General features: G+C 45.2%; 1 protein-coding gene across 1 annotated transcript in view; it reads left to right on the forward strand.

Moving 5' to 3' along the window:
* The window catches only part of ptprbl (protein tyrosine phosphatase receptor type B, like), a 33,105-nt gene extending 16,777 nt beyond the window's left edge, over nt 1-16,328 (forward strand). The window contains exons 12-31 of the mRNA XM_080545337.1: nt 521-790; nt 1,438-1,701; nt 2,178-2,444; nt 2,933-3,217; nt 3,728-4,000; nt 4,713-4,862; nt 5,592-5,889; nt 6,367-6,473; nt 6,994-7,099; nt 7,907-7,987; nt 8,171-8,188; nt 8,312-8,393; nt 10,237-10,327; nt 10,935-11,011; nt 11,464-11,598; nt 12,079-12,201; nt 13,271-13,434; nt 14,322-14,457; nt 14,803-14,923; nt 15,380-16,328. Coding sequence (XP_080401463.1) covers nt 521-790; nt 1,438-1,701; nt 2,178-2,444; nt 2,933-3,217; nt 3,728-4,000; nt 4,713-4,862; nt 5,592-5,889; nt 6,367-6,473; nt 6,994-7,099; nt 7,907-7,987; nt 8,171-8,188; nt 8,312-8,393; nt 10,237-10,327; nt 10,935-11,011; nt 11,464-11,598; nt 12,079-12,201; nt 13,271-13,434; nt 14,322-14,457; nt 14,803-14,923; nt 15,380-15,402 — 3,071 coding nt within the window. The 3' untranslated portion in view covers nt 15,403-16,328. The remainder of the gene's footprint in view (nt 1-520; nt 791-1,437; nt 1,702-2,177; nt 2,445-2,932; nt 3,218-3,727; nt 4,001-4,712; nt 4,863-5,591; nt 5,890-6,366; nt 6,474-6,993; nt 7,100-7,906; nt 7,988-8,170; nt 8,189-8,311; nt 8,394-10,236; nt 10,328-10,934; nt 11,012-11,463; nt 11,599-12,078; nt 12,202-13,270; nt 13,435-14,321; nt 14,458-14,802; nt 14,924-15,379) is intronic.
* The last annotated feature ends 3,714 nt before the right edge of the window (nt 16,329-20,042 follow it).

Consider the following 20,042-nt stretch of genomic DNA (forward strand, 5'->3'; position numbering starts at 1 on the left):
GCCCTAGATAATAAAACACAAGAATGAGACATAAATAGGGGGGATATAAATAAAAATAGGAGGATAGGTGATCGGTAGACATCTGAAAATGTATCTATTATGTAAACGTCTATACTTCTATACACTATATGGCCTATTCACAGGGGGGTACATAGACAGGGGGGAGTTAGCATAACGGTGTACTTTTATAAACATATGAACATATGAACTAGTAACTTATGGATCAAGTACTACTTTAGCTACAAAGCTTTCAGGAAACTTATCCCTGATCAATGGATCATTCATGTCTCATGTGTGTCTCTCTCTCTCTCTCTCTCTCTCTCTCTCTCTCTCTCTCTTTATCTCTCTCTCTCTCTCTCTCTCTCTCTCTCTCTCTATCCATCTCTCTTTCTCTCCATCTCTCTCTCTCTCTCCCCCCCCTCTCTCTCTCTCTCTTTCTCTCCCCCCCTCCCCCCTCTCTCTCTCTCTTTCTCTCTCTCTCTCTTTCTCTCTTCCTCCCTCCCCCTCCCTCTCCCCCCAGTCCCCTCTGCAGTGACGGCCCTCCAGGCAGAGAACAAGCACAGTACCTGCAGCCTGCAGGTGAGCTGGCAGGAGGCCCTGGGCGTGGCGGACGGGTACTACCTGCAGCTGCTGGAGGAGCGTGGCGCGCTGGTGACCAACTCCTCCCAGGCCTCCGGGACCACAATGCACCGCTTCACCAGCCTCACCGCCGGGAAGAAGTACCGCGTCCTGGTCCAGACCACCAGCGGCCGGGAGAAGAGCGAGGGGGTCAGCGCCGAAGCACGCACACGTAAGACTAAGATACGTCTGGAACCTTCTACAGCTGTGAGATAGGATGTCTAGTCATCTAGTGTGGAGAGAGAGAGAGAGAGAGAGAGACAGAGAGAGAGACACAGAGACGGAGAGAGAGAGAGACAGAGAGACAGAGAGTGAGAGAGAGAGACAGAGACAGAGAGAGAGAGAGACAGAGAGAGACAGAGAGAGACAGAGAGAGAGACAGAGAGAGACAGAGAGAGAGACAGAGAGAGAGACAGAGAGAGAGACAGAGAGAGAGACAGAGAAAGAGACAGAGAGAGAGAGACAGAGACAGAGAGAGAGACAGAGAGAGAGAGAGACAGAGAGAGACAGAGACAGAGAGAGAGAGAGAGAGAGACAGAGAGAGACAGAGACAGAGAGAGCGAGACAGAGAGCGAGACAGAGAGAGCGAGACAGAGAGAGAGAGACAGAGAGAGAGAGAGAGAGAGACAGAGAGAGAGAGACAGAGAGAGAGAGAGAGAGACAGAGAGAGAGAGAGACAGAGAGAGAGAGAGACAGAGAGAGAGAGAGAGAGAGAGAGAGAGAGAGATGGTTTCAGCGACTATCATGGATGCAAGGTGCAGGCCAGGATAGCAGTGTGATGATATATAGTATAAGAGAGTCTCCTCTCCATCCCCCCAGGTCCTGCTGCGGTCAGCAGCCTGTCCATCCAGGCCAACACCACCAGCAGCCTGTCCTTCCACTGGGCGCCACCAGAGGGCGAGTTCCAGGGCTTCGACATCTGCCTGTACAACGGAGACGACACGCTGCACGACCGTCAGAGCGGCACGCCCGGCACGCTGACCTGCTCCTTCCAGGGCCTGAGGCCCGGCGCCCCCTACAGGCTGGTGGTGCTGACGCGCAGCGGGGAGCAGACCAACGACTCCGCCGTGTGGGCCAGGACAGGTGAGGTCCACCGGCCTACTAGAGGACTACGGTCATGAGAGTGAACTTGTTGTCGGTGTTAAAATACTTTAATTTCAGCATTCAATTTTCTTAGTTAATTCACACAAGTTTCACAACCGACCTTGGGCATAAAAGAGGGGGAAATTATTTATTGAAGAGTATGCTTGGATCACTATTCAATTTCCCAGTAAACGAAGAGTCCAAAAGACGTCCTCAGGGAAGCCGGAATGTGGGTTCAGATGACGTCTTTCTAGGACGTCCAGGTGACGTCTTTAGGACGTCTTATGGACTACAGAATCGTCAATCGTCTTCTGTAGTCCATAAGACGTCCTAAAGACGTCCTCTGGACGTCCTAGAAAGACGTCATCTGAACCCACATTCCGGCTTCCCTGAGGACGTCTTTTGGACTCTTTGTTTACTGGGTTAGACCCAGCACTGTGATTGTGTAATGAGACTCTTATCTCCCTGCCCTCCAGTCCCAGCAGCGGTCACCTCCCTGCAGGCTCAGAGCCGGTCCCAGTCGGAGGAGCTCTGGGTGAGCTGGGAGGGCGCGGCCGGGGAGCTGAGCGGCTACCTGCTGTCCCTCTACAACCCCGACGGCTCCCAGCAGGCGGAGGAGCAGCTGGGCGTGGGGGCGAGGGAGCACGCCTTCCTGCAGCTGGTCCCCGGCCGCCTCTACTACGCCGTCATACTCACCCGCAGCGGGGAGCTGAGCAACAGGGCCGCCTCCGAGGGACGGACGGGTGAGAGACAGTTACTCCTTTGTTTCATTTACATTGACATGTTTGGCATTTAGCAGACGCCTTATTCCAAAGCGACTTACAATCAATAGATTTGGGAGAGCTAGAGAAACGCGGTCTTCGCCGGGGGATGCAGTGGAGTGGCCCGGGGGGGCAAGCACACTTCACATTTCTTCAACTTCTACAGGAATTGTCTTAGTCTAGTTTTATACTGCTGTCTTGTGGTGCAATGGTGTTTATAATATACTGTAGGTGTCCTAGGTGTGATGTGTTGTGGGTATTATAGGGGGAAATATACAATAATTTAAAAAAAAGAGACAGATGCAGAGAAAATACTCCAAACACACTTTTTGAGCATCCAATTTTCACTGACGATAGGTATACCTACCGTAGCCTAACTGTACTGTACTTATTTGAATATTCACCCAACTGCCCAACTGCCAACCTTCTCAAACAACTTTTGACATGCAACATTCTTCCTCATTTTCCAGCCCCCAGATCCCCCACCTCGCTGTCTTTCGGGGGGGTCACCAACACGTCCCTGGAGATCACGTGGAGCGGCCCCGTGGGCTCCGACTACGACGACTTCGACCTGCGCTGGTCCCCCCGCGACCCCCTCAGCGTGTTCAACCCCTACCACACCCGCACCTCCGGCAGCCGCATCCTGAAGGGCCTCTACCCCGGCCGCCAGTACAACTTCACCCTGCGCTCCGTCAGTGGGGTGGGCGGGGGGAGTACCACCTACAGCCTGCCCATCCACAAGAGCATCCGCACCAGTAGGTGGCGCTGTACTGTACTACACTTCAGGGGTTTGGTGGGAAAAGTGGGGCAGAGGACGTTAAAAAAAGAGATATGATAGATATAGATATTCGACAGATTAACACTAGAACAGCCGTGCCTTTTTTACCTACTAAAAGAGCCGCCTCTTTACAATGTTCAAGGTGCTATTTACACACAACGACCACTAGTTGGCCGCTTGTAAATTAACCTGCTTCCTACACAGAAAAACTGCAAAATAGCTTTATACTAGCTTATCCTGATGTGATTTCGAAAATGTAAGGATACTGGGTGGTAGAACGCACATATCTAGGACAAGTCATGAAAGGAGGGTCCTGAAATTTGATCGAGTTCAAAGATGTAACACTTTTCTTGTGTTTTAGTGTTAAAACTACCAAAAGATTCGATGGATGCTAATGCTAACTGGTAAAGATGTGATGGATGCTAATGCTAACTGGATCTAACACTAACGCTAACTGTTATGCTAATGCTAACTGGTACATCTGCAGAGCCGGAGCGCGTTCACAGCCTCCACTGCCGACCGCAGAGCTCCACCTCCATCTCCTGCTCCTGGGGCCCCCCGGAGGCGGACTACGACTCCTACACCATCGAGTGTCTGGACTCCCGCACGCTGGTCTACTCCCGCCGCACGGGCCGCGACTCCACCGTGTACCACATCACCCAGCTGGAGCCACACAAGTTCTACACCATCTCCGTCAAGGCCATCTCAGACAGCATGACCAGCGAGGCGGCCGAGGACAGCGTGGTCACCATGATCGACCGTGAGTACGGCATTGTGGGATATGTGGTCACAAGTCGCTGTAAGGGATGGATGACGGGTGGATGATGTGGGCGCTATATACCCAGTAAACACCCAAAAAGAGTCCAAAAGACGTCCTCAGGGAAGCCGGGATGTGGGTTCAGATGACGTCTTTCTAGGACGTCCAGATGACGTCTTTAGGACGTCTTATGGACTACAGAATTGTCTTCTGGTCTACAGAATCCATAAAACATCCTAAAGACGTCATCTGGACGTCCTAGAAAGACGTCATCTGAACCCACATTCCGGCTTCCCTGAAGACGTCTTTTGTACTCTTTGTTTACTGGGTAGTACAGTCGCTGTGAGGGATGGATGAGGGGTATACCGATGTGGACATTATACAGTACAGTCACTGTGGCTGACCATGGCAACACCTCTATGGTCATACATCAGTCAACCATCAAGGATTGTGCTCTAACTGGTGTCGAAGATGCTAGCTTCAAACATGGCTCTACAGGGCTCTATGGCTCTACCGGGGGTGTGGTGCTATTTCCTTTCGTGCTGGTGCGCGACAAAAGTGTTGTACCACTCATTTTGATAGATAGATTGGATTTGATGGTCACCATGATCTAGCAAGATTACCCAGAACCTCCCAATGTATACATGCTAATGTCTATGATCCATACAAGTATAGTTGTCATAATGACATCTTATGTTTATCTTTAACTCTTAAGGCCCGCCCCTCCCTCCCCTCTCCACGCGGGTCAACGAGCGGTCGGCTCTGGTCACCAAGTCCACCATCTTCTTCAAGTTCAACTGCAGCTGGTTCAGCGACGTCAACGGGGCGGTCAAGTTCTTCACCGTGGTGGTGGCGGAGTCAGAAGGTACTGAAAACTGAACTAAAACAAGATGAATATGCACATTGTTTCATGTCTCCTACCCAGTAAACAAAGAGTCCAAAAGACGTCCTCAGGGAAGCCGGAATGTTGGAAGCCGGAAGATGACGTCTTTCTAGGACGTCTTATGGACCACAGAAGACGATTCTGTAGTCCATAAGACGTCCTAAAGACGTCATCTAGACGTCCTAAAGACGTCAGCTTGATGTCCTAGAAAGACGTAATCTAAACCCACATTCCGGCTTCCCTGAGGACGTCTTTTGGACTCTTTGTTTACTGGGTAGGTACGTTTTTCTTTTGAGGAAACCATTTCACCCATTACTGGGTCATCATAAAGTTGACGCCAGACTTTACACGTCTGGCCTGACTCTAAACCTTTAAACCTCAGGCCGACACCACCACACTGTGACAGAATAAAGGTTGTGTTTGTGTCATTTTACCTCAGAGCTCAGTGTTTCTTTTCTAAACAAAAGAGGTTGTACATTGTTTCCCTTTTTTAAATGTATTTTATTGTATTTTATCTTTACCTTTTCTTTTGACTGTTTTCCCCTGCTTTTATATTCATTCTATGCTTGTATATGTTTTTATATATGTTTTATTATATTCACTTTATGTTCTTATTCCTGTTTGCACTTTGAGCTGCATTTCTTGTATGAAAGGTGCTATATAAGCTTTACTTACTTAACCCCATTGGCTTTTGTGTTTCCGACCCTCCAGACAGTGAGAACCTCCAGCCTGAGCAGCACCACCCCCTCCCCTCCTACCTGGACTACAAGTCCAACAGCTCCATACGGGCCTACCAGACCAGCTACTTCCCCAGCCACTGCGCCGAGGGCCCGGACAGCGGCCCGCAGAGCTTCGAGGTCAGCCTGGGCACCGGCATGGACACCCTGGGGGGGTCATGTGACCCCAAGCAGAACCAGGACCGGGACAGGGACAGAGAGCAGGACCCAGACAAGGAGAGAGACCAGAACCACTTTTGTGACGGTCCACTCAAGCCCAAAACCGCTTACAGGTACTGAGAAGATGGATCGGTGTTTGATATGTGGTTGGGGCTGTTGGATCTCCAGGGTTCTGCTCTAACACTAAAACAGCCATGTGGGAGTAAAACAACATGTTATATCTTTGCACTCGATCTAATTTCAGGACCCTCCTTTCATGACTTGTCCTAGATATGTGCGTTCTACCACCCAGTATCCTTACATGTTCTAAATCACATCAGGATAAGCTAGTATGAAGCTATTTTGCTGTTTGTTGTTGACCGTCTGTCTCTCTCTCTGTCTCTCTCTCTCTCTCTCTGTCTCTCTCTGTCTCTCTCTCTGTCTCTCTGTCTCTCTCTCTCTGTCTCTCTCCCTCTCTGTCTCTCTCTCTCTGTCTCTCTCTCTGTCTCTCTGTCTCTCTCTCTCTCTCTCTCTCTCTCTGTCTCTCTGTCTCTCTCTCTCTCTCTCTCTCTGTGTCTCTGTCTCTCTGTCTCTCTGCTTCTGTCCTCCAGGCTGAGTGTGCGGGCCTTCACCCAGCTGTTTGACGAGGAGCAGAGCGAGTCCACCCCCCCCCTCTACACCGACACCTACCTGTCCCTCCCCCTGGTCACAGAAGCAGGTAGAGACCTTCCTAACACGCCCCGATGGGCTGATGTGTGATTGGTTGTGAGTGAGACAGTCTGTGGTGGGTTGGGTTGCTGATGGTTCTGGCCTGTGATAGCTTGGCGCAGGGCTCTCTGAGACCTGAAGCCATCCCAGTAAACAAAGAGTCCAAAAGACGTCCTCAGAGAAGCCGGAATGTGGGTTCAGATGTCGTCTTTCTAGGACGTCCAGATGATGTCTTTAGGACGTCTTATGGACTACAGAATCGTCTTCTGTACGAAGAATTGTCTTCTGTAGTCCATAAGACGTCCTAAAGACGTCATCTGGACGTCCTAGAAAGACGTCATCTGAACCCACATTCCGGCTTCCCTGAGGACGTCTCTTGGACTCTTTGTTTACTGGGTATTGTCCTCAGCCCAACCCAATGCTATTGGTAGGGTAATGGTTTGTATACTAGGCTCCAGATAATTATGCATCATTTTACAAGAGTTCCATGGTGTTGTTGTCTGCTCGTCTGACTGTGTGTCTCCCCTCAGAGCCTCTGAGTGGTGTGATCGAGGGGATCAGCGCGGGCATGTTCCTCATCGCCATGATGGTGGGAGTCACCGCGCTGCTCATCTGCAGACAGAAGGCTCGCAAAGTGTGAGTGTTTACCTCAGAGTCCTATAACCTTTGACCTTTAACCTTCACCTCACTCTACATACTAACCAGACAGGACATACACAACATATCCTACAGTAATACCTAAAACAGTACTAGCTATATCTAGTGCTACACAGTCGAGTACAAAATACACAAGTACAGTTATAATTATCATGGTTACATTGGATCACTAGAGGGCGGTAGAGACCAGCCCAAGGATTTATTAGCATACAGGATCTGCATGCATCTGATTTCTGCCTTGCCTTTCATCTTGAATGAATGAATGAATGAATGAATCTTTATTTCGAACATGATTTAAAACTAAAAACTAAAAACTAATAATGAAGAGTACAGGTGTCACTGTTGGAAAGGGAGTAGGATGAAGCCTCAGCTTATCATGTCCTCCCCCTGTCCCTCACTTCCAAGTGAGAACAATAATACTTAAATCATATGATCCATTAATTAATACCTAAGTTACAATATCCACAGTACTAATAATTTTCCATTCTTAACACTGAAACAACACTAAATAAATAAGTAACAAACATCAGTATCCTCAATGTAATACAAAAGAAAAATCTCCGTTACCTGGTCTGGTCCTCCACTACACAACCAGACAATAATACACTGCATTGACCTTTCACACAGCGCTACCTGAAACACTTAGGTCAACAACACTTCAACACCGAGCCTATCGCCTCACACTGTAGAACACAACGCCCAACACTACACACACGCTGTTTGCACACTTGTGGCTTACTCATGGCTAGCTCACGCTTACTCACTCCTGTTCTGCTGTGATTGCAGGAGCGTCCAAGAGAGGCCTGCCGTCCGTATGAGCATGAGGAGAGAGAGGCCCACCTCAGGGGTGCACATGGGCGTCAGGGGGTAAGAGTTTATTAGCACAGATAGAAAGACAACATGGCTAAACAATAGTTCAGAAGGTGTGGCTTTCTGCTTGATATTACAAATCTAGGGTGGATGTGTAGGCCGACTTTGTTGTGAAAATCATTCAAAGAAATCAAGGTCAACCAGTTCAGAAACTAACAGTTCTCTCTTGTTTCTCTGCAGTAATCGTCGCATTTCAAGGTATGTTGACAAGCTTTAGTTTTTTATCTATGTTTATTTATCCTATTTCATTAGTTTTGGTTTAGTTTGTCTTAGTTTGTCTTAAGAGTTTTCATAAATGTTTGTTTTGTGTTGTCCCTGCAGTCCCATCAAGGTCATGCACTTTGAGTCTCACTACACCAAACTGCAGGCGGACTCCAACTACCTGCTGTCAGAGGAGTATGAGGTAACCCACCTGAACCTGCTGCTTCCTCAACCTGCCACCAGAGGGCGCCATAAACGCGCCTTTTATTTAATTGGCTACACCTGTTCCTTTTTTTTTAGCATGTTGATGTTCTATCAGCATGTTGTGATGTGCTAAACCTGCAGTTAGACGTTCATAGCGATGTTGCTTCTTACCTGCTAGTTACTAGCCGCTTTTTGGCGTGTGTTTTGATTCAGAGTGAGTTTCTCCAGTATTTGGTTTGTGTACCAACTTTCAAATAAGCATAATCTTCTTCAACTGTTTTCAGATTTCAATGTATGACACATAATTTGCAAAGCTTATCTGCACTTTCATAATCTGGAAAAAACAGAAAAATGACTGTGCCCTACTTCAGGACTGATGACTCTTAATGAGTCGACTGTTGAATGTAATCAGTTTGAACCATATCTCTTTGTTATGAACGAACGAACAAATGATCTTTATTGTCATTGTAACAGGTACAACGAAATTGGTTTTTAGCAACCCTAGGTGCTAACAAACAAACAAACACAGTCCTAAGATAATAAAACACAAGAATGAGACATAAATAGACATAAATAGACATAAATAGACATTAATAGAGGGGGATATAAATAGGGGGATAAGTGATCATCTGGTAGGAATCTGAGAATGTATCTATTATGTAACTTCTATACACTATATGCAGGGGTGCACATAACTGGTGCGCCAGTGCGCATGCGTCGCCAAAATGCATGCTGCGCGGAAGATCAGCGGCATGAACGCGCTCTTGCGCACCAACAGCTGGGAGCGCTGGGAGAGGAATTTACTTCCTCAAAATCCACCTGCTGACTGCTGACTGCTGCATCACTGCAAGCGCCGTAACGCCATCACAACGACCATGGCGACTCCCCTCACGAAAACATTCGGAAAGTATCGTAACTTGTACTTTCATTCCGCGTATCGCGTATCGCACGGTTATCACGCCGACACGTGACAATTCAGTCCCGAACGACTCGTCGCTAAAAGGAAAAACAACACCAAGGAACTTCACGTTTCTTTTCTCTGAAGCTTTCAAACGTTCAGACGTTTATTTTACAGCTTCATTATCACACCTAGACCCCTGACCCAGGGAATATGGTTGGGAATTCTATTAGAAAAAAAAATAAGACGTTGTTGCACAATCAAAATAATGAGCTATTTAAAGTGATAGCCTACAACATCCTCTACCATGGTTGAAATTGAGGACAGTGATAACTTACAGCAGTCAAGAGAGCAGTGATGATGATGATTAAGCTTGTAGCATAAATAAATGCTTAGGCTGTAACTTTTTGTTGAAAAGTTGATTTCAGTGTTTACAGAACAGAGCAGTGCTTAAAGAGATGTCAGTTGATTTCATTGTGTTTAAAGAACAGACATTCAGTTAGTGCTTAAAGAGATGTCAGTTGATTTCATTGTGTTTAAAGGAGTCTTACAGACTTTCATGCTTAAAGAGCAGTAATTTGATTTTGCGTTTGTTTCTTTTGTTTTGCACACAATCATTTGTTCGTTCATCTTTATTTATGAATAAATGTCGTTTTGCTAATATAAGTTATCCATGTATCCCTTTTTTATCCATCCTGTGGGACGGGTCGTGACTCGCGAGCTCGGGGAGCACCAAGCAGCATCCCTAGGTGCTCCTCTGAGCACTGGCCCCAAAAAGTTATGTGCACCCCTGACTATATGGCCTATTCACAGGGGGGTATATAGACAGGGGGGAGTTAACATGTAAATGTGTACTTTTATAAACATATAAACATATGGACTAGTAGACTTATATACAGTATATGAACCCTAACACAAGAATGTAAACATATTGCACGTTTAGGACCTGAAGGATGTTGGCAGGAACCAGCCTCTGGACACGGCGCTGCTGCCAGAGAACCGAGGGAAGAACAGATACAACAACATCCTGCCATGTGAGTCTCCTCATCTAGAACAGAACCATTCATGACCTCATAGTGGCGTGTTCATGTTGTTTTTAAGGTTTTATTGGTTTGAGTGGGGCAGTCCCACTCTTATGTTTTTCATTTGGATTGGATAGAGAGAGGGAAGACAGAGGAGAGTAAGGAGGACAGGGTATGTCAGCAGCCCAGTAAACAAAGAGTCCAAAAAGACGTCCTCAGGGAAGCCGGAATGTGGCTTCAGATGACGTCTTTTATAGTCCATAAGTCCTAAATACGTCACCTGGATGTCCTAGAAAGACGTCATCTGAACCCACATTCCGGCTTCCCTGAGGACGTCTTTTGGACTCTTTGTTTACTGGGAGGTCTTGGGCTGGATTCGATCCCATGCTTACATGGGCATATGTGTGCACTGTAGGCCATGGTGGGTGACCACTCAGTTCATGATTTTATTGTTGTACTTTTTAAGAGTACTTACTTATATGCGTGCAGTATGCTTTGTGTATCTTTACATACAGCAATGATAGTTACATAATACCTTTCACCTGACTTAGCCTGTTGATGAAATTATTATGTGTCAAAAAAATACGAGTCTGGATGTGTTTGACCTCTGCTTGTGCAGATGACTCGACGCGTGTGAAGCTGACCTACGTGGACGACGACCCTTGCTCTGATTACATCAACGCCAGCTACATTCCTGTAAGTAACAGTTTTCATCAGACAAACAAACAATTTCTAATTGATATTAAAAGTAGTTTGAACAAAGACGCTGCATAACACTAGAACAGCCATGAGGGTGAGTAAAGAACATTTTTATATCTTTGCAAAATTAAAAATGTCAGGACCCTCCTTTCAAGACTTTAACTAGATATGTGCGTTCTACCACCCAGTATCCTTACATTTTAAAAATCACATCAGGATAAGCTAGTATGAAGATATTTTGCAGTTTTTCTGTGTAGGAGGCAGGCTAATTTACAAGGCGGCCAACTAGTTGTCGTTGTGTGTAAATAGCAGCTTGAGCATTGTAAAGAGGGGGTCATTTGCTCTTTTAGTAGCTAAAAAAGGCACGGCTGTTCTAGTGTTAAAAGTAGTTTGAACAAAGATGCTGCATAAAACGTAGCCACACACATCTAAATCTATTCTGTTTCCAGGGCAACAACTTCCGTAGAGAGTACATCGCCACGCAGGGTCCCCTCCCCGGCACCAAGGACGACTTCTGGAAGATGGTCTGGGAGCAGAACGTCCACAACATCGTCATGGTGACCCAGTGTGTGGAGAAAGGCAGGGTGGGCAGCCATTTTGTTCCGTCTCGTGATCCGGCTGATCTGATTAGAGTAGCTGCTACCTAGTTTCACTAATCTATTATGGAGCAGTGTCATTCTCATATACAGCGTTTAGTGAAGGCATCCACAGGGTTCCACGGGTTCTTGAAATCCTTGAAAGTTTGTGAATTTGAGAAAAAGAAATCAAGGTCTTAAACGTTTTTGAAAATAGACATGGGTCATTGAAAGTGCTTGAATTCCCCCCCCCCCTCTCTCTCTCTCTCTCTCTCTCTCTCAAAAAACAAAAAAAAAATATTAAAATATGTTTTACTTAGCTCGTCAACTAGTTCTGTCTCAAACTATGCCGTGTTGGGTCCTTGGATTTGAGGGAATTGAGTCTTGAAAGTCCTTGAAAGGTGCTTGAATGTGATGTTTCACAAGGTGTGGGAACCCTGCATCCACTTATATACTCTGTCTTTATATCCCTCTCTCTCCTCCCTCCAGGTGAAGTGTGACCACTACTGGCCGTTCGACCAGGACCCTCTGTACTACGGCGACCTCATCGTCCAGATGCTGTCTGAGTCCGTGCTGCCGGAGTGGACCATCCGCGAGTTCAAGATCTGCAGCGTGAGTGTGGAGGACTGGATTACTGACATTAACCTGTTTTAAAACAGTTACTGACAACAGACATGGATCAGAGCACTGGCGGACTTAGGGGGGTGGGGGCAGGGGGGGCGACTGCCCCTCCTGGTGCCCCCACGGTTGAAAAACGTCTCTCTTAAGTGCCCTTTTAAGTGGCAAAAATGCCCCTTTGAGTGGCAAAATTAGAGGATGTGCCCTATTGGCTGTCCTTCCAAGGGTCTAAACTTGACCATGTGCAGTGATGGGGTCCCATGTTGTGCAGTAGATGCCCTTTTTTTCTTTTCGCCCCCCCTGCCCTTCAAACAGCCTGAGTCCACCACTGGATCAGAGGTTTCCAACTGTCTCCGTGGTACATTACTGACGGTCTGTGAGGGGGCGTCAACTCAACAACAGACAAATCCATGTAGAACCGTTTCAATAGAGAGTTTCCTTAAGGCACCGAGAAGGCTTCAAACACCATAATCCCTCGATGCCCGTGTCAGGTTTATTCATGTCAGGTTTATTCATGTCAGGTTTATTCATGTCATGCCATGTTGCACGTGGCATGAAAACCTTTTTGGATCGACGAAAGCTAATTTCAATCATGTGAAATTACGTTCAATGTGAACCTGTCGAAAAATGTGTAACATGGAACAGTGCTCTTTGTGTTGAGTGCGGCTGTGTCTATAGCCTACTACATGAACCATTTAAACTCTTTTTAAAACTTACAACAACAACAAAAAAGAGTACAGTCCATCAAGACCTTTCACGCTTCAACCAGAAGAACTTGAGTACTTGATTGAGCTGCGACACTAATGCTAATGTTCTAATGCTAATGTTCTAATACTAATGTTCTAATGCTAATGTTCTAATGCTAATGTTCTAATGCTAATGTTCTAATGCTAATGTTCTAATGCTAATGTTCTAATACTAATGTTCTAATACTAATGTTCTAATGCTAATGTTCTAATGCTAATGTTCTAATGCTAATGTTCTAATGCTAATGTTCTAATGTTAATGCTAATGTTAATGCTAATGTTAATGTTAATGCGCTAACGCTGGTCTGTCTCTCCAGGAGGACCAGCTGAGCTACTCCAGGGTGGTGCGTCAGTTCCACTACACGGTGTGGCCGGACCACGGGGTCCCGGAGACCACCCAGTCTCTGATCCAGTTCGTCAGGACCGTCAGAGACTACATCAACAGGACCCCCGGCTCTGGAGCCACGGCTGCCCACTGCAGGTGGGGAGGGGAGGGGGGACCAGAGGGGAGGGGGGACCAGAGGGGAGGGGAGACCAGAGGGGAGGGTGGAACAGAGGGGAGGGGAGACCAGAGGGGAGGGGGGACCAGAGGGGAGGGGGGACCAGAGGGGAGGGGGGACCAGAGGGGAGGGGGGACCAGAGGGGAGGGGGGACCAGAGGGGAGGGGGGACCAGAGACCATTCAATGCAGTTTAGTCAACCAAATTCTTTAAAAAGTATATCAATTCCTCAAAAAAGGTTTGGAAACGTTATTTCGGTCGATTATTCCTCCCCTTTAATAATACCAATTGGTATTGTATTGTACTGTATATCGTTGGAAAGCCTGATTAGTCACCTTTACAACGAGGTACAACTTGTAAGGATCGTGCGTTCGTGGAATGAGCAACACAGCTATCGCTACCTACACGTTTAGCTGTGTTGCTCATTCCACGAATGCATGATCCTTACCTATGTGCTGTCACATTAGATGAATGTGTCAGATCTGACATCTCACTGTTAGGGCTTTCACACCGGCAAAGAACCGTGCCGGTTCGCGTTCGCGTTCGGAAACCTGCGAACGTTGGCGCTGTCTGGCGAACGAGCCCGCGTTCATACCAGTGTATCGTTCGCCAGACAGCGCCAACGTTCGGAGGTTTCCGAACGCGAACCGGCACGGTTCTTTGCCGATGTGAAAGCCCTATGTGTGGTTAGTCGTAAGGCCCTGCACAGAAACAACCCCCAGCACCTATTCCATCCAAGACATTTGTGTAGATCTGATAGGGTTGATGGGGCTGGATAGGGAGAGGAACATGACACATTCAGATCTAGTCAAGTACCTAGACTAGTGAGGACTAACAGACTGTGTCCGTGTGTCTGTTGCCCCCTGCAGTGCCGGGGTGGGCCGCACGGGGACCTTCATCACGCTGGACCGGGTGCTGCAGCAGCTGGAGACCAAGGACACGCTGGACATCTACGGGGCCGTGTTCGACCTGAGGCTCCACCGCTCACACATGGTGCAGACGGAGGTGAGCCAGAGACATTAGTGAACCCAGGAAACTAAGAGTCCAAAAGACGTCCTCAGGGAAGCCGGAATGTGTGTTCAGATGACGTCTTATGGACTACAGAAGACGACCTGAACTACAGAAGATGATTCTGTAGTCCATAAGACGTCCTAAAGACGTCATCTGGACGTCCTAGAAAGACGTCATCTGAACCCACATTCCGGCTTCCCTGAGGACGTCTTTTGGACTCTTTGTTTACTGGGAAGTATACAGTAGTGTGTGTGAGGTATACAGTAGTGTGTGCGGTACGTGCCCATACAATGATCCTCATGAGTACTGCTGACCCTCATCCTGGTCTCTGTGTTTCAGTGCCAGTACGCCTACCTGCACCAGTGCGTACGGGACGTGCTCAGGGCCCGCAAGCTGCGTAACGAGCAGGAGAACCCCCTGTACCCCATCTACGAGAACGTCAACCCCGACCCCCAGAGAGGTACGTGAACCCCGACCCGCAGAGAGGTACGCATGTACCCCTAACCCTAACTCTTTAACCTCAAACTCACTGTAGGATAAAGGCAACAGAACTGCCAACAGAATATGTTCTGGGGGATGGATTCTGCAGACCAAGTAAATGTGGTCTGGGGGATTATATGATCTGGCTATAGCAGTGTTTGACCACCTGTTTTGACATGACATTGAATTAGCAAGAATTAAAACACACAAAAAACAAGTGTCTGAAGTGTTATTCGAACCAGCAACATTCGGGTTGCAAGTCGGTAATATCTAATAGCTCGTTTTATAGAATTTAAAGTGATCACAAGTGTATGTCTGCAGATTTGTATATAAAGAACATTTCACTTGATAACACCAGTCCTAGCCATCATTTCAGAAGGTAGAAATACTACAGTATTACCTTGCAAATAGTCTATCTGCTTTTTTTCTCCTACAGATCAGGGATACCCCAGACGGTAAAGGTCGTAAGAACTACTGAAGGAGGAAGAATAGACAGTTCTTACTTACACAGCACTCCAGGGATCATAGCAATTATATTTTTCTACAGTTGTTTGTTGATTGTTTCTACCAGATAGGAAACTTTATCGCTATTTAATTATAACAGAATATAAGGTTTATCAAAATTGTATATAATCTTCTCATATCTGTGTGTTTGTATATATGCTTTAGATTTTTATTATGGGCTTTTGTACACAATTTTTTTTACAAGCTATAATGTTATTTGCACATTATTACTGTGGCAAAAGCACAGACAATGTTGATTTCATAGACCAAAAACAACTAATGTTTTTTTTTTTTTTTTAAAGCTGCATCGTTATATTTGACCACTACAGTTCAAATATCTACAGTTAACACACTGTATCTCTCACTGTATCTCTCACAAGTCACTTTTTAGAAATTAATAACTGGACTATAATTGCAGGTGACAGTTAACATGTGTTGCATTTTTTTTTTACTGCTTAGCTATTTATCTTCTAAATTATATAGCAATTTAGCTCTGATGACGTTCATAAGATGTAAGATTCATTTATCTATGTATGTATGCAAATACATTATACTTATCTGTAGATATTGTATAGTAAAAGTTTATTATCAATGCTCTTAAGAAATTGGAACTTAATTTAGTCATCCAAAGGAGTTCATCATGAGGTATCAACAGTATATTTGGTGTATTCCACTTGTATATAGGACATTTGATATATGTTATCTATCCAACATTCATTTCCTCTTTGTCAAGGAATTACAAACCCCACACATCTATCTAATGTGTGCATTCAACTATCCACAAACCATACCTGTTCTTGAGAACACAATCATAAGGAATGCTTGATGGATTCTGTGAATCGTAATGCAAATAACCAATGGTAGTTATGCAGTTTTCCCATTTTGCAGTCTATGTAATCACAATTGTGCCCTTATTAATGGGCCAGATAACATGTTATTTCAATGTTTCAATAAAATACATACTCTAGGCCAAAGCACATGTAGAGTTAGGGAGTTATTCACTCTGTTGTCACTGTTTGTTGTCTTGGTGGAGTAGTGTATTCCCTTTTCACTGTTTTTATCCCGCGAATGTCTTAAATTAGTTACATGACCTTGGAACTAGCAAAGGACCTGTGTGGTTGAGTGCAGACTTCCTTATTTATTTTGGAGATGTCTGCAGAAACATGAACATGGAAATGAACCGGCCGGCGGAAACACTCACATGTCACATGAAACGTGTTCTTTACCTTAGCTGTCCATTCATACTGGGACTGAAAACCCTGTCACAGAAACCCTATGACCCCCAGAAACCCTGCACTAGTACGTAAGTAATGCACTACACAATTACCATCACCATTACAGAAACCCTGCACTACACCATCACCATTACAGAAACCCTGCACTACACCATTACCAGGCCCTATTGTCTCCATAACTACCTGACATGTGAAGCTGTGTGTCACCGAGGGCGAGGGAGCACACTGGAATGAATGAATGAATGAATGAATGGTCTTTATTGTCATTAATACAGTACAGGTACCATACAACGAAATTTAGGAGGGGGGGCTCCCCTGGTGCTTGGATTTTTTTTTTTTACTATACTATACTACTACTATACAAATAAAACACTGTGCTGTACTCTATGCTATGCTATAAATATCCTAACATTTCCTATCTCTGAACCTTATGTACACAAGGGTTGTCATATTGCACATAGTATTATTGCACATAGTCTTATTGCACATTCATTTAAAGTGTCGCAGTTTGCAGGTTTGAAATGTTCACAGTTGTATTTCAATATAATATCACTGGGTTGGGTGACTGATTATACACACTACAAACCTCTCCTGCTGTACCAGAAATTACCAACACATCCTCTTGACAAGTTATAATGTCAAACAGGACGTCTACTAGGACCAATAATAAGAATATATTTATTGCACAAGATGCTTCAGTTGCTTAGGTTGGCTTCCAGTCAAATGCTTGCTTGCAGCTTAAGCAGTAATCCAATGAGCAAGTTACATATAAACTTACTTATCAACACTGTTGACTTATAATGCATTGGCAGACTGTGAGTCAGCCCGTCTTTCTGCCCGAATTAACCAACTGAACAATATTCAGCACGTTTCTGGGCATCCTGGATATCTTTTACTTAGTTCATTCAGGCAGAAAGACGGGCTGAATCACAGTCTGCCAATGCATTATAAGTCATGATTCAGCATGGCTATTTAGTGACCTTTTCAATGGGTCAAAAGCTGCACATTGCACCATTAAGTCGAGATATTTCGCAATGTCCAATTTATTGGTGTACAACCTCATTTGGAACAAATAATGTTTTCATGGACGTTTGATACAATTTGATCAAACTCACTTGATAAAAATCGCTTGATAGAAAGTCAGACATGAAATATGTGCCAGATATTTTATTGTATCAGTACAAGGCCAAACAACAGGAGTTAAAGGAAGACAGAATTATTACAACCGCAAAGTTTGTGGCTCTGGGGGGTATTCCATCAACAACGTTTAAGGAAAATCGAGGCTTATTCTGCTAAATCTTGCGAGATTGATCAAAATATACAGGCTTATTTTGATACATATTGCGAGAGTATATATATTTTAAAAATAAGCCTGGATTTTCCTTTATCAACATTGATGGAATACCCCCCTGGTAATGGTTCCATTTCCCTGCCTCTCGGCCAGGATAACAATACCATCACCTGATTGGTCAGGAGAAAGCCCATCTGCTCACCTGGAGAAAGAACCCTGCCCTATGGCCTTATATGCCTGCACTTATGGCTGAAGTAGCGCCAAAACTCAAAGGCCATAAAGAGAGTGCAGAATCAACAACGGAAAATGTAAGTTTGATTTACAGAAGAAGATTCACCAGTCGCAAGTTTAATGAGTTGGATTCATTCTCTAATTGAAGGGACCCCGGATGACCCTCGGAACCATGGATGAATTCGGACATTCTAAATGCTATGAAAGTCAGAGACCTAAAATGCTCTGAAGTTCAAAAATGCAAATCAAAATTAGTGAAACACTTAAACGAAGATCACAAAACCCACTTTGAGAAAATTAAAAAACAATGCAACAAACTATGCAATCAGGTAATTACCATGACCAAATCTGCTAAGAAAGAATACCTCGATAACAAAATCGAAGAAAACTTAAACAAACCACGTGACCTTTGGAAGCTACTTAATAGCCAACTAGGTTGCAGTCAAAAACTCAAAACCAGGTCTACAAACATCAGCATAAAATCTGGAGATTCTCTCCTTACAGACAAGCTGGATGTGGCTAAGTGCTTAAACACTTTCTTTACAACCATAGCCACTAAATTAGTTAACAATCTTACCACCCCACTCAGGGCGTTATTGTGTAGAGCACATCCGTGCGTTCTACAATAAACTGGGTGTACGCAAAGATGATTTTAAACTCTCCATGGTGTCAAACGATGAGGTGTTTAAAAAGCTAGGCGCTCTACACTCAGAAAAGGCCACGGGCCATGACAATATTCCAGCCAGATTTCTAAAAGACTCAGCTGCCTCCATTACCCCAATCATCACCCACATAATAAACCTCTCCATCAAACAGGGACACGTCCCCCTTGACTTTAAAATAGCAAGGGTAACCCCACTGTATAAAAAAGGAAGCAAATTAGACCCAGGCAACTACCGACCTGTTTCTATTCTTAATTCCATCTCGAAACTTATGGAAAAAATAGTTTATGAACAGGTTGATAGGTACCTTACCGAAAAAAATCTGATGTATGAATTTCAATCAGGATTCAGAACATCCCATTCCACTGACACATGCCTTCTCTATTTGAACGACCACATCAACCATGAGGTGGACTCGGGCAAGTACTGCGGCATGGTCATGCTGGACCTCCAGAAGGCCTTCGACACAGTAGATCACCACATTTTGTTAGATAAACTGAAAGCAATTGGGTTCGATAGAACATCGGTGAGCTGGATGCAATCCTACTTAGAGGGGAGGGAACAGGTGGTTAGTGTGAACGGAACACTGTCCCCCCCCCTCCCAGTGACCTGCGGCGTTCCACAAGGAAGCATATTGGGACCTTTACTGTTCCTAATATATGTGAATGACATGTCATCAGCATGTAATTGCAATCTGTTCCTGTTCGCGGATGACTCGGCTCTGCTGGTCTCTGACAGGGACATATTGCAGGTGGAAAAAGCGCTAAGCACTGAACTGAGTAGAATCTGCATCTGGCTAGCTGACAATAAACTATCAATACACCTAGGTAAAACTGAAACCATCCTATACGGATCCCCATCTAAACTCAGAAAGGCTGAACATTTTAAAATAAAAGTGGGTAACATTAATATCACAAGAAAAGAGGATATTACATACCTGGGCTCCATCTTAGAGGCAAATCTTTCCGGAGATAAAATGGCAGCAAAAGTAATCAAAAAAGTGAACCATAGAACTAGATTCTTGTACAGGATATCCTCACTTGTCAGTAAAAACACACTGAGGACCCTATCAGGAGCTCTCATTCAATGTCACTTCGACTATGCCGTAACATCATGGTACTATAGAACCACAAAGGCCCATAAAACAAGACTCCAGACAGCCCAAAATAAACTGGT

The sequence above is a fragment of the Nansenia antarctica genome (assembly GCF_963989245.1).
Source record: "Nansenia antarctica genome assembly, chromosome: 14".
Classification (NCBI taxonomy): Eukaryota; Metazoa; Chordata; class Actinopteri; order Argentiniformes; family Microstomatidae; genus Nansenia; species Nansenia antarctica.